Source organism: Pristiophorus japonicus, chromosome 4 (genome assembly GCF_044704955.1).
Source record: "Pristiophorus japonicus isolate sPriJap1 chromosome 4, sPriJap1.hap1, whole genome shotgun sequence".
NCBI classification, from domain to species: Eukaryota; Metazoa; Chordata; class Chondrichthyes; family Pristiophoridae; genus Pristiophorus; species Pristiophorus japonicus.
In genome coordinates, this window is record NC_091980.1 from 76,544,366 (window position 1) to 76,557,670 (window position 13,305).

The following is a 13,305-nucleotide window of genomic DNA, read 5'->3' on the forward strand; positions in this document are numbered from 1 at the left end:
AAACTCATGAAATGGGAGGACACTTCCAGTTATAGAACGTAAATGTGGGTTAGCTGAGATTATGGGTTGCTGCTGTCCCCGGAGCCTTGCCTGATTGCTTTAAGGAATCGAAAGGAAGGTTCATTTTGCTCAAGTTGCCTCAATTTTTTGTCTTTCTTGGGAGATTGCGTATGTAATGAATGTAATGACTCAAAAGACTTGTTACTGTAAACTGCCTCAGGTGTAAACCCGATCTAACTGTATTCGCGGCCAAAGTAATCCGAGTGACATGGTACCCGCGCTTATATATCAGTGACCACGCACACGTGCATACAGCCCGGTGACCTCAGACAGTGGTGCCCCCTGGTGTCTGGTGACCCCAAGCATAAATACATCACATCCCTTTTCAAGATCTTAGTCTTTTTACAAATTAAGACGGTCTGGGACTTTCCGCTTATGAGTTGATCGTCTCAGTTCAACTTCAGTTCTAGGTGAGCGTTCCGAGTCCGTTGTGACTGAAGGCTGAGTAACCGATCTGATGGGAGTGGTAATGATCACATCAGAGACTGGAGGTCCAGTTTCAATAATGACAGCATAGTCCTCTGATGAATGAACATTGGTTGGTTGGTCACTGACTGCATCTTCCTCAAGCGGTTCCAGTTCATCCGTATGCCGTAGTTTTATCTGATCAACATGTTTCCTGCATATTTGGAGATTCCGCTGGTACTCAGCTGCATGCAAGTATTGCACTGATGCACACATGATTCCAGATCAGAGTCTATTCCAGACCACCATACATGAGCCCGAGCAATGGCTTTCATCATGACAATACCAGGATGAGTGCTATGTAAGCTCACGTACAAATTTTTCTCTACCTTTCTTAGGCATAACACGATTACCCCACAGTAAACAATCTGACTGAATGGACAGTTCATCTTTGCGAATGTTGCAAGGTTTGGTCTCATCACACATTCCCATAGGTATTGCAGACCAATCACCACTGAGGACACAACGTTTCACAACTGATAAAATAGGGTCATGGCTGGTCCAGATCCTAACTTGTTGAGCAGTGACAGGAGTTCCTTCACTCTCAAAAGCATCCATTACTAACAGTAGATCTGCAGGTTGAGACATCTCCACCACAGGTGTAGGCAACAGCAGACGATTCAGTGCATCAGCACAATCCTCAGTACCAGGTCTATGACGAATAACAATCATAGGCAGACAATGTCAACGCCCACCTCTGGATATGGGATGATGCATTGGTATTAATACCTTTGTTTTCTGAAAACAATGAAATGAGTGGCTTGTGATTCATTTTGAGTTCAAAACAAAGACCAAACAGGTACTGATGCATCTTTTTGACCCCATACACACAGGCCAAAGCTGCTTTTTCTATCATGCTGTAAGCTCTTTCCGCCTTTGCCAAACTTCTCGAAGCATTTGCAACAGGTTGTAGCTTACCCGACACATGTGCTTGTTGGAGTACACAGCCAACCCCATATGATGAAGCATCACAGGCCAATAAAAGAACGCTTACACGGATCATAATAACCAAGCAACTTGTTTGAACAGAGCAGATTCTTAAGTTTTCTCAAAGACTCTATCTTAAGACACACCCCAGACCCAGTTGTCGTCTTTTCTGAGTAGCACGTGCAGTGGCTCTAACAAAGTGCTCAATCTGGGTAAGAAATTACCAAAGTAGTTGAGTAGCCCAAGGAATGAACGCAGCTCCATCACATTCTGAAGCCTGGTTGCATTTTTGATGGCCTTGATTTTCGAATCAGTAGGCCTGATGCCATCAGCAGCAATCTTCCTCCCCAGGAATTCAACTTCAGGTGCCATGAAGACATATTTTGAATGTTTCAGCCTGAGTCCCACTTTGTCCAGACGATGTAGGACGACAAGTTTGTTCAGATATTCAGTAGTGTTGTGACCGGTGACCAGAATGTCATCTTGAAACACGACAGTTCTAGGAACGGCCTTCAGTAAACTCTCCATATTCCTCTGAAATATGGCTGCAGCCGAACGAATTCCAAAAGGACACCTGTTGTAGACAAACAGTCCTTTATGGGTATTGAGGCAGGTGAGTTTCTTCTAAGTGTCGACAAGCTTCTGTGTCATATAGGCCGACGTCAGATCCAGTTTAGTGAACGACTTTCCACCATCTAGCATGGCGAACAGGTTATCAGCCTTCGGTAACGGGTACTGATCCTGTTTCGAAAAGGGGTTAATCGTAACCTTGTAGTCTCCACAAATCCTGACAGTACCATCACTCTTTAACACAGGAACAATAGGACTGGCCCACTCGTTAAACTTGACCGGTGATATGACTTTCATGTTGGAGTCTGTCAAGCTCAATTTCAACCTTCTCCCTCATCATGTAGGGAACAGACCGAGCTTTATGACAGACGGGCCTTGCATCAGAATCCAGGTGGATCTGCACCTTGGCTCCAGTAAAATTACCAATGACAACGCTTTGATAGCATTCCAATTCCACTTGATTTTCTCGCGTCAATTCCTGCCGAACAGCGTTGGACCATTACATGGGACGATCCATAATGGAAGATCATGAACCACACCTTGACTACTACTTTGCCAATCACCGGCATGAGTTCCTTAGTGTAAGTACGCAACTTGGCATTGACTGGACTCAGTTTAGGCTTCACCTACTCAGTGGCGCACAGCTTGGGCTCATTATCGACTGACTCGCACCCGTGTCCAGCTCCACTGATACAGGCACACCATTCAGCTTCACATTAACGATTATCGGCTGACTCCTTCCCAAGAACGAATACAAACCACAGACTTCTTCCTTGGGTTGTGTATCCGGGCCAGCACTGGATTGGTCATCATCAGCAATGTGATGAGTGGCAGCACACTTGTTCAGCTGTGGGCACATTCTGTGAAGGTGCCCCACTTTCGAACAGCCATTACAGGAGTACTGTTTAAACCGACACTGATGAGGCCGATGATTGCCCCCACAACACCAACAGGGTGAAATCGGATTCGTACCAGTTGGCGGACTTTGAGCAGCTACAGGTTTCACATAAGCAGCAGAGTAGGCCCTGCCATAAGCAGCTCCACCAGACGATGACACAATCTTGTTTGCAATACCTGCCATGGAGCTCCGACTCTTCGCTGATATCTGCCTTAAATTATCATCAGTCGTCACGCATGCCTGGGCAGTCGCGATGGCCTTGCTCAAATCTAGCTTCTCTTCGGCCAATAATTGCCGGAGAATCACATCATGGTTGATGCCTATCACGAAGAAATCTCACAGCATGTCTTCCAACATGTTCCCAAACTTACACGGCTCAGCAAGACTTCACAGGTCCCGACACATCCTGGCCCTCAGCACGGACATGCGTATAGAAGCGATTGCGCGAGATGACGATCCCCTCTTTTGGCTTAAGATGGTCACGCACCAAAGCGCACAAATCCCCGTATTCTTTGTCCGTTGGACGTAAAGGCGAGAGAAGATTCTTCATGAGGCCATAAATTATTTTTGGACCACAGACGGTGAGGAAAACTACCCTGCGCCGAACTGTGTCAGCCTCTCCCTCCATTTTGTTGGCCACAAAATACTGATCCAGGCGGTCGATAAAATCCACCCAATCTCTCCAGAATTCCAATAGTGCCCATTGTACATGCGAAGGTTCTTAAATTACCTCGTCGCCAAATATAATGAACGTAATGACTCAAAAGACTGGTTACTGTAAACTGCCTCAGGTGTAAACCTGATCCAACTTTATTTGCACCCAAAGTAACCCACGTGACATGGTACCTGCGCTTATATACCAGTGACCGTGCACGCGCGGGTACAGCCTGATGACCTCAACAGTGGCGCCCCCTGGTATCTGGTGACCCCAAGCATAAATACATAACAATGTGATAGGGGTTAGTGGACTGCATGGTCTTTTCCCCATTATTTTTGCATGTGTGCACAAGTTTATACTGGACTAGCAATGAGATTTCCCATTGCCTACTGTATGCCCCAGTCACCCTGGTTCAGCAAATGAGTAACTCTACATTTGAATGCTTGCAAAGAGATAGGTTGCTGCCTGAAGGTTACAGTGCTGTGGATAAGCATATGGCAATGTTCAGTAGCGCAATGCAACATGCTTATAGTATTGAACTATGCTTAGTGCACCTAACACTGCTGGTGCGGAGACTGATCTCAAAATCGCAAACACCAACCCACAATGCAACAGGTGACTGGAAAATATTGCAGCAGCAACAGAGATTTGTTCCCACTTGAACAAGCTGCCATTTCTTTTAAGGTTACGACAATGCTCATTAAGTTGCTCAGAATCTGATAGTGACTTGCTGTACATTCAAAGTAAAAATATTGCAATTCAAACTCAAAATTCAGAAAATATACATACCTGTTCTAAGAGACAGAAAGGGCAAGAACTAAATCATTAAGCTCCTCCTAAGATGGATCTTACTTAAATGGGTTAGTCCTCAGTACAGAACGGAGAGGATGAAGGAAATGTTGAAAAGTCAACCACACACTTATCCACTCAACTGCAGGAAGGCTTTTTAGAATACCGCAGATAACATTAATTCAACATCAGAACGTTTTCATCAAATAAATACATTGAACTGCAGTTGAAATAATATGCCTCCTGAGTGATTAAATTCTTAGTTGCTGATCCTAGTTTGTATCATGAACTTTATTCTATTTATAAAACACCTTTAGTCAGTTTACTTTAGGTACTCAATAGATTATGATTAAAATGTTACTAGATTTGAGTGTTAGCACAGAAAGAGAGCGTAGAAAATTGCCCTATGTATCTCGGTAAACTGATCAATTTAACCACTTCATCACTCAACCCAACCAGATCAATTTTCACATCTCAATTATTTATTCTATTTTCTTCTTTAAACTGATCCACTCTGAAATTTTAATTAAAAAATTACTAGTACAAACTATTTTCATTCATTGCCTCCTTCCTTTCCAGGTTCAATCAAAGTAACATATTAACTTGTTATGGCCAAACAGTTCAGTGCCTTGAAAAATAATAGACTTTACCTTCTGTGTAATCCTGAATATCGTGGTAATCGACGCCCCGTGCACTGCGATCATTCTGTACAAGATCACTCTTCGTTCCACACAAATAGATTTTACAATGCTGAAAAAGAGGGAACACTGTGACCCACAAGCTGTAAATCAACCAACCTAAACCCTAAAACATATGAGAATCCAGACCCACACTGCAAACCCACTACCCAACCTCAAAATAGACCAGAACCCACAACCCACACTGCAAATCCATTTACCAAATCCTAAAGCAGACAAATCCCACAGCGCAAATCCAGCAACCAAACCCCAAAACAGATTGGACCCATAACCCACACTGCAAAACAACTACCAAAACCCAAACACAGATTGGACCCATAACCCACACTGCAAAACTACTACCAAAACCCAAACACAGATTGGACCCATAACCCACACTGCAAAACTACTACCAAAACCCAAACACAGATTGGACCCATAACCCGCACTGCAAAACAACTACCAAAACCCAAACACAGATTGGACCCATAACCCACATTGTAAATCTACTACCAAAACAGATTAAACCCACAAGCCACACTACAAAACTACTACCGAAACTCCAAAGCATACAGAACCCACAACCCACACTGCAAATCTACTACACAAACCCCAAAGTAGAGCAGAACCTGTAATCTCCACCAAATGTGCAAGCTGTACTGCAAATCCCCAACCCCTGAACATCTAACAGACATTGCAATAGCATCGTCCTCTGAATCCAAAGAACGAGTATAATAATGAGGATCTGTAATCCACACTCCAAATCAGTTACTTCAAAACCCTGATCCACTGTTGAAAACCAAAAAAAGGTAGAGCCCTGTCTATTAAGCAGAGTAACATCACTTCCTCAGCATTTTATCAAAACTCACCTCTTCACAGTTCTGGACTTCATTCACCCAGAATCTAGCCCTTGCATAGCTACTACTGTCAGTCAGATCTGGAAGACAGGAAGACCATTCAATAACTCTACATAATATTAGAGGGAGTAACCATCAGAAAAGGGATTTTAAAAATGTAGAGGATTCTACTATTTGCAATCTATAGTGAAATTGTAAGCACATTCTGAAGACTTGCACAAACAGTGGAAGTCTTCCCCCATCCCTAGCAGTTTAAGGGGTAGCAATATTTTACATTTAATAGTTTGCTCCCCGCCCTGTTAAACAGAAGCTGGATCAATAAATCCTTGTACTTCAAGGCTACATAAGAGTTTTTCTGGCTACATCTACAATCCTTCCACAAGACACCGCTTATGGGGAACATCTTTTAACAAGCTCATTAAATGCTTAATTCAATGTGCTATTCAGAAATAGAAATAACTTTTCAAGGAACAATTCATGATATTCCCAAGTGCTTGAGGTGGTGAAAGATCAGTCCATTAAAAGTCTTTGTGCATCAGATCCTAATGTAATTTCTGATTTCGAGTTGAAGCAAAGTGCGTTGGAAAAATGGCTTTAGACCCAGGATAATGCAGCTCGGCTATGCCATCCCTGTATCAACGAAATAAATATACGAGTGCAAAGAGTTTTTACATTATGCAGAACATCTTCCTCCAATATGGGAGGTCAAGTGATTAGTGCCATTCAAATCAAACTCCCCTGCAGGTTCTGTGCACACGGTGTCATCATCATCATAGGCAGTCCCTCGGAATCGAGGAAGACTTGCTTTCACTGTTGGAATGAGTCCTTAGGTGGCTGAACAGTCCAATAGGAGAGCCACAGTCCCGGTCACAGGTGGGACAGATAGTCGTTGAGGGTAACGGAGGGCAGGACAGATTTGCCGCTGTTTGCGCTTATTTTCTGCATGCTCTCAGTGATGAGACTCAAGGTGCTCAGCGCCCTCCCGGATGTACTTCCTCCACTAAGGGCGGTCTTTGGCCAGGGATTCCAGGTGTCGGTGAGGATGTTGCACTTTATCAGGGAGGCTTTAAGGGTGTCCTTGCAACATTTCCTCTGCCCACCTTTGGCTCGTTTGCCGTGAAGAAGTTCAGAGTAGAGTACTTGCTTTGGGAGTCTTGTGTCTGGCATGCAGACAATGTGGCCTGCCCAGCAGAGCTGATCAAGCGTGGTCAGTGCTTCAATGCTGGGGATGTTGGCCTGGTCGAGGACGCTAATGTTGGTGCGTCTGTCCTCCCAGGGGATTTGTAGGATCTTGCGGAGACATCGTTGGTGGTATTTCTCTGTACATGGTCCATGTTCATGAGGGCATGCAGGCCGTGATCCTTACCAACGGATCCATTACAGATCCAATCTACGTCCGGACTGGGGTCAAACAGGGCTGTGTCATTGCCCCAACCCTCTTCTCAATCTTCCTCGCTGCCATGCTCCACCTCACAGTCAACAAGCTCCCCCGTGGAGTGGAACTAAACTATAGAACCAGTGGGAAGCTGTTCAACCTGCGCCATCTCCAGGCCAGGTCCAAGACCACCCCAACCTCTGTTGTTGAGCTACGCATACGACGCCTGCGCAGAGGCTGAACTCCAAGACAGAGTCGACATATTTACTGAGGCGTACAAAACCATGGGCCTTAAGCTAAACATCCGTAAGACAAAGGTCCTCCGCAAGCCTGTCCTCGCCGCACAGCACTGTCCCCCAGTCATCAAGATCCACGGCACGGCCCTGGACAACATGGACCATTTCCCACACGGTAACAGACCATCCATCATGGGACAGTTTACATCTGTAGAAATATACAGGCTATGGCAACATAAGATGGGAAGACCCGAGAGTACAGTTAAGGTGCCTTGAACATAGAAATGAATTACCAATTGAAACTGAATTTTAGTCAATCCTTCCTTAGCATAGCCAGTAACAATTATAAACTAATCATGGAAAATACAGTTTAGTATGAACTAATCACCAGGGCACAGACAAGTGTGTAATCAAAGGAGATGGGACAGATTAAAGAATGGTATACACCAGGAGGGTAAACCCCACCTAGGCAGCGTGAACCTAGGAACCAACCTCGAGAGAAGCCGGACCGTAAGCCGGGAGCTTAAAGCAGGACACCGGTGGCAGAGATTGATCACCTCTTAACAGGTAATACGAGCACAAGTAGTGAGGCTTATGTACTATTTTATACATTGTTTGTACTTTAATTCTACTTTCAGAAATAAAGTTTATTTGGCTTAAACATAACGTTTGTCGCCGACTTTCTTTCTACTCAAAGTCCCACCAAATTGTTGGTACTGTAGTGACTAAATACCCACCGAGTAAACTGTCTACAACCCTACAGTGCGTTTTGGCCAACAACGTCGCATCTTTCGATAAATCCCTTATTGAATAATTTGAAGAAAAACAAGAAGCAATTCCTGTTGGAACTGCTCGAGTTATGGCCAGATCAGAAGCCAATTGTCTGTGGAGTTCACCAGTTGCCACACTATAGGGAACTTTGAATTTAGGAAATTTGGAACACACTATGCCCACCACCAGCTTCTCAAGGGCAATAAATGCTGGCCATGGCAACAATGCCCACATCCCAGGAACAAATATATAAAAAAACAGCACGTTTTGATTCTGCAAGGTCTAAATTCATAATGTTTGTTTATAATAGCAAACAACAGCCAAAGCACCGAGTTTATTTATTTTCTTCTGGTGGATAGTCCCTTATCAGCCACTACAAAAGTATGACTCTCCCAATCCCAAGCACAGCACAGTTCCAGCTTTCTTACCAAAGCACACAACAGCTGCTCGGGCTCCTCGATAGTAGATTCTGCTCATGGACTCGTACCGTTCTGACCCTGCAGTGTCCTGGTGGAGAAACAATATATCCACAGCTTACAAAAAAATATATACCAAATGCACAATTGAGCACCCTCCAATATCCTAACAACCTTGCAATTGTTTCGCAAGAACTTGACTTCATGACCTCAGACTCCCAACCTCAGCAGCGCACAGGCCAGGCGCTTCCTACTTTTGGAAAGAGGTTGGAGAGAAAGGAAACATGACATGCCAGGTAATCATTTCAGGACTACTCCACTCGCAGCACTACAGCTGGCAAAGTTCACAGTGCAAGCAAGTTTCCTGCTGGCTCTATCAGTCGCTGAACTGTGCATGAAGACCTGAAAGAGGAAAGAGCAGCTCGCCCAGTGAGTAGGGATACCGTCATACTGTGCCACTGAATCATAGAATGGGAGATGGAAAGGTAAAAAAAAATTGTGCATTCTCAAAGATTTCAAAACAAATGGCTAAATCAACCCAAGTGACTTTCTGATGGGAAGGGGTTAAGGAAAATCTCTAACCATAAACTCCAGACAAAGACAATTCACTTTTTAATCACTGAAACCACTACTTTGACAAGGAAGGAAACTAAACATTTAGAATATTGAATGGTGTAAATAATGGTCATTAGTGAGAATCTACACCACAGAAATCCAATCAAAAAATCCAGAGGAGATCATAAACGAGGGGAAATGACACTCAAGTAGTTTGAACCCCAAGTTAACCCTTAAATCCATTTAACTGGTGCTCCCTAGAAGCTAAGTGGCATATCAATATCTATGGCATTATGTAAGCAATATAGACAGGGTTCAATCCATGGTTTATGCTGCATAACCCAATCTCTTGGTGGCAGCAAGAACATTAAAATTGGCCTCAACTTAGCTGAAGGAGGGCAGAAATGGCTAAAACCTGAAACACAGACAAAAGTCCTGCTCCTGATCACTATCCAGTGGCATCTGGCAGAAAGTGCATGCTTGAAAAGGATTGGGCTTTGCTCAGGTACCTTCCCACAATCAAATATTTCCACATTCACTCTCTAGGCTTAAACATGATGAATGACCACTTGGGTGAGCTAGAGGAAGCCTGCATAAATATACCCAACTGGAGTCACCATTTTCAGGTGAGAGGTGTACTGAGAGAACTGGAGGGGAGGGAAAGAGAAGAGAATAATCATTCCCTTGTATCTTTTGCAATTTCTGTCTTATTTCATCCCTGTGTTTGCCAGATGATTCTGGTCTCCATATTACAGAAAGGAAATTGAGGCACTGCAGAAGGTGCAACATTTTTTTACAACATAGTTTTACATCAGAACTAAGAAGTTATACTTATCAGGAAAGACTGAACAAGCTGGGGCACTTTTCTCTGGAAAAGTGAAGATTGAGGAGTGACCTGATAGGTCTTCAAAATTTTGAAAGAGTTTGCTAGGGTAGATGTAGAGAAAATGTTCCCACTTGTGGGGGAGACCATAAGTATAAAATAGTCACTAATAAAATCCAATAGGGAATTAAGGAGGAACCCCTTTTACCCAGAGAGTGGTTACAATGTGGAACTCACTACAAAAAGGAGTAGTTGAGGTGAATAGCATAGATGCATTTAAGGGGAAGCTAGATAAACACATGAGGGAGAAAGGAATAAAAAGTTATGCTGATAGGGTTCGATGAAGAGAGTTGGGAGGAGGCTTATGTGGAGCATAAACACTGGCACAGACCAGTTAGGCCAAATGGCCTGTTCCTGTCTGTACATTCTATGTAAAAATAATTACACTCCACTGACAGAGGATCACTTATACACTCGAATAACAACAATTTGATATTGTGTCAAGTTCATCAAGAAAAACCTTCAGGGGATTCCCCGTTATATTTATCTTTACTGATAAGACAGACAAACACTGCTGCATATTTGTAACTTGTGGACTTACACATTCAGGCTCAGTTGCATCAAATAGAACAACACAAACATGGACAGCCATTCAACAATGCTTTCAGTAATCAAATCAAATGAACCATCTCTCTCTTAAATAACCCACCCAATATGCTAACCGCTCCAGAACTAAAGGGAAAAACTTACCCAGATGCCAAGTGTGATTGCCTTTTCACCAACATGGATAAGTTTGGCTACAAACGCAGCCCCGATAGTCTGAAACAGAAACCAACAGATTAAGTGCAGGCCTGTTCTCTGAAAACCTTTGCAACATAGTTAACTTACATTCATTAATCATTTGTTCAAAATGCCTGGTTTTGTATTGACAGCAATTTTTCAGAGATGCTGTTGTAGTGAGAACCAAATAACTGAGCTAAATACTAATTTCCTAAATTGGAGTGTGGTGGGAGAGGGAAATTAGTTAGGCATCTTGGATTTACCACCACGAATGCTGCAATTATTAATTCCTGATATATAGAGCACAGGAAAAGGGACACACCGGCCCATAACCACCAGTTGTGTCTGATTTAATTCCTGTGAAGCACCTTGGGATGTTTTATTACATTAAAGGCGCTATATAAATGCAAGTTGTTTTAACTTTGAACAATTGCATCATGACCTCACCAATAACTTAGTTATTCTCTCTGCCTGTACTCCTACAGTATGAGGAAGCACAAACTGCTGACTTGTGATCAAATGCTCTTGAGATATTTCCCAGGACATGACCCTATTTGCATCCAGCATTATAATTTAACTTTCTGGCTCCAGGTTGAACCTCCCTTATCCGGAACCCTCAGGAACTGGTCTGTTCTGGATAAGGGATTTTTCCGGACAAGAGGTGGTTACGTTAAATTAAATGGTACAGGTACTGAGCAAGGGGATATCGGGGCTGGCTGGCTTGGAGCTGGGAGTGCGGCAGAGAGATCATGGGGGGTGGATCGCGGGGTCACACCAGCAATTGCAGGAGTCGACAGCGAGGAAGGACTTCCAGTTGTTCATTTCGGAGTTCTGCCAATGCGCCACCTGGTAGCCGGGAATACTTCTGGACAAGGGATGGTTCTGGATAAGGGAGGTTCAACCTGTATTGTTATATTTGTTTTGGAACATCAGTTTGAGTTGGCCACCCCCTCCCTGAATGATTAGTGTTGTTCTCCCAGTCAGGGCAGACACATGCTGATGGACAGCAGTAATTTGCAGCCTATGTTATTACATGAACACTTAATGCACTTGGAGCAAATTCCTCTATTTTAACAGGAGCATTGACCTGATTATTTTAAATGGGTTAATGCCTCCATTAAAATAGTGCAGAGAGCAATTGGATACAAATCCATTAAGCGATTATGCGATAGCATCAGCAACAATTACTTCCAAGGCTGATGTGCCCCCATCGGATTGGGCTTGCAAAACTCACAAGTCCACTTACAATAAGATTTCTGTACATGTTTTGTGTAACTATGTACATGACTTTACACTTTTCACACATGTTTTTCCATCAGCCATTCCTTAGCTAAGTGGCTTAATTTCTCCACATAACTCTGAATGCTATCAATCAGCCAAATTGGCATCAACAGCAAATTTGACAATATTACTAACGGCACAATCCTCCAAATAAACATTGTGTTCAGAAGAAAAGGCATTGTGTTAAACACTGGCTGGAGCACCATTAGTCTGAATCATACTCACATTCTGATATGGGCCGTTGAGAAAACGATTGTGAACATATCTCTCCACCAGACTAGTCTTTCCCACAAACTCCTTTCCCAGCATTACCACCTTCACATCAACCCGCTGTCCACTCATTCTCTGACTGCTGCTGGCCACAGTCTACGTTTAGGAACAGAAGGAGAGCTTATTTTCACCATACACAACAGCAATGTGGTTGACAGCTTAAATGGCTTCACCTGGAGAAGAGGAAGAACGGAGACAGTTAAAGGCATATGTGGAATTGACTTTTCCGGTATCTAAAACAATGCTATTAACAGAAGACGATCGAGCTCTCCAACATACACGTTTACAAATCCGTACACCAGCTTTCCCCTTTGAGGTATCTGTTTCTGTTTTCTCTCTATCACGCTCTCATCCTGCTAATTACAGATACATGGAACCAGTTATGAAGATAGGAAGTTAGCAGCAACACACAGGAAATTGCAGTTCTTAATTTCAAACACAAGCCAAAGACATGGTGCCCAATTATTTTATTCCTTCAAAACCAGTTTCCCTTGTCCCACAAATAAAACGCACCTTAGCAAAAGGCATAGCTCATACTGCTGCGAGCCAAAGAGAGAGAGAGGGGTTGAGAGGGGGAAGGGTGTTTGGGGGGGGGGGGGGGGGGGAGAGGGGGAAGGGTGTTTGGGGGGAGAGGGGGAAGGGTGTTTGGGGGGGAGGGGGAAGGGTGTTTGGGGGGGGAGTGGGAAGGGTGTTTGGGGGGGGAGTGGGAAGGGTGTTTGGGGGGGGAGTGGGAAGGGTGTTTGGGGGGGGAGGGGAAGGGTGTTTGGGGGGGGAGGGGAAGGGTGTTTGGGGGGGGAGGGGAAGGGTGTTTGGGGGGGGAGGGGAAGGGTGTTTGGGGGGGGAGGGGAAGGGTGTTTGGGGGGGGAGGGGAAGGGTGTTTGGGGGGGGAGGGGAAGG

The 13,305-nt window shown here is 44.1% G+C and overlaps 1 protein-coding gene across 2 annotated transcripts in view; it reads right to left on the reverse strand.

Annotated features, from left to right (window-relative positions):
• Positions 1–13,305, reverse strand: part of rab24 (RAB24, member RAS oncogene family) — a 30,996-nt gene that overhangs the window by 14,507 nt on the left and 3,184 nt on the right. For both annotated transcript variants that reach the window (XM_070878378.1, XM_070878377.1), the window contains 5 exons: positions 12,364–12,581; positions 10,828–10,896; positions 8,712–8,790; positions 5,914–5,981; positions 5,018–5,117 (listed from right to left, as the gene is read on the reverse strand). In XM_070878378.1, coding sequence (XP_070734479.1) covers positions 5,018–5,117; positions 5,914–5,981; positions 8,712–8,790; positions 10,828–10,896; positions 12,364–12,480 — 433 coding nt within the window. In that variant the 5' untranslated portion in view covers positions 12,481–12,581. The remainder of the gene's footprint in view (positions 1–5,017; positions 5,118–5,913; positions 5,982–8,711; positions 8,791–10,827; positions 10,897–12,363; positions 12,582–13,305) is intronic.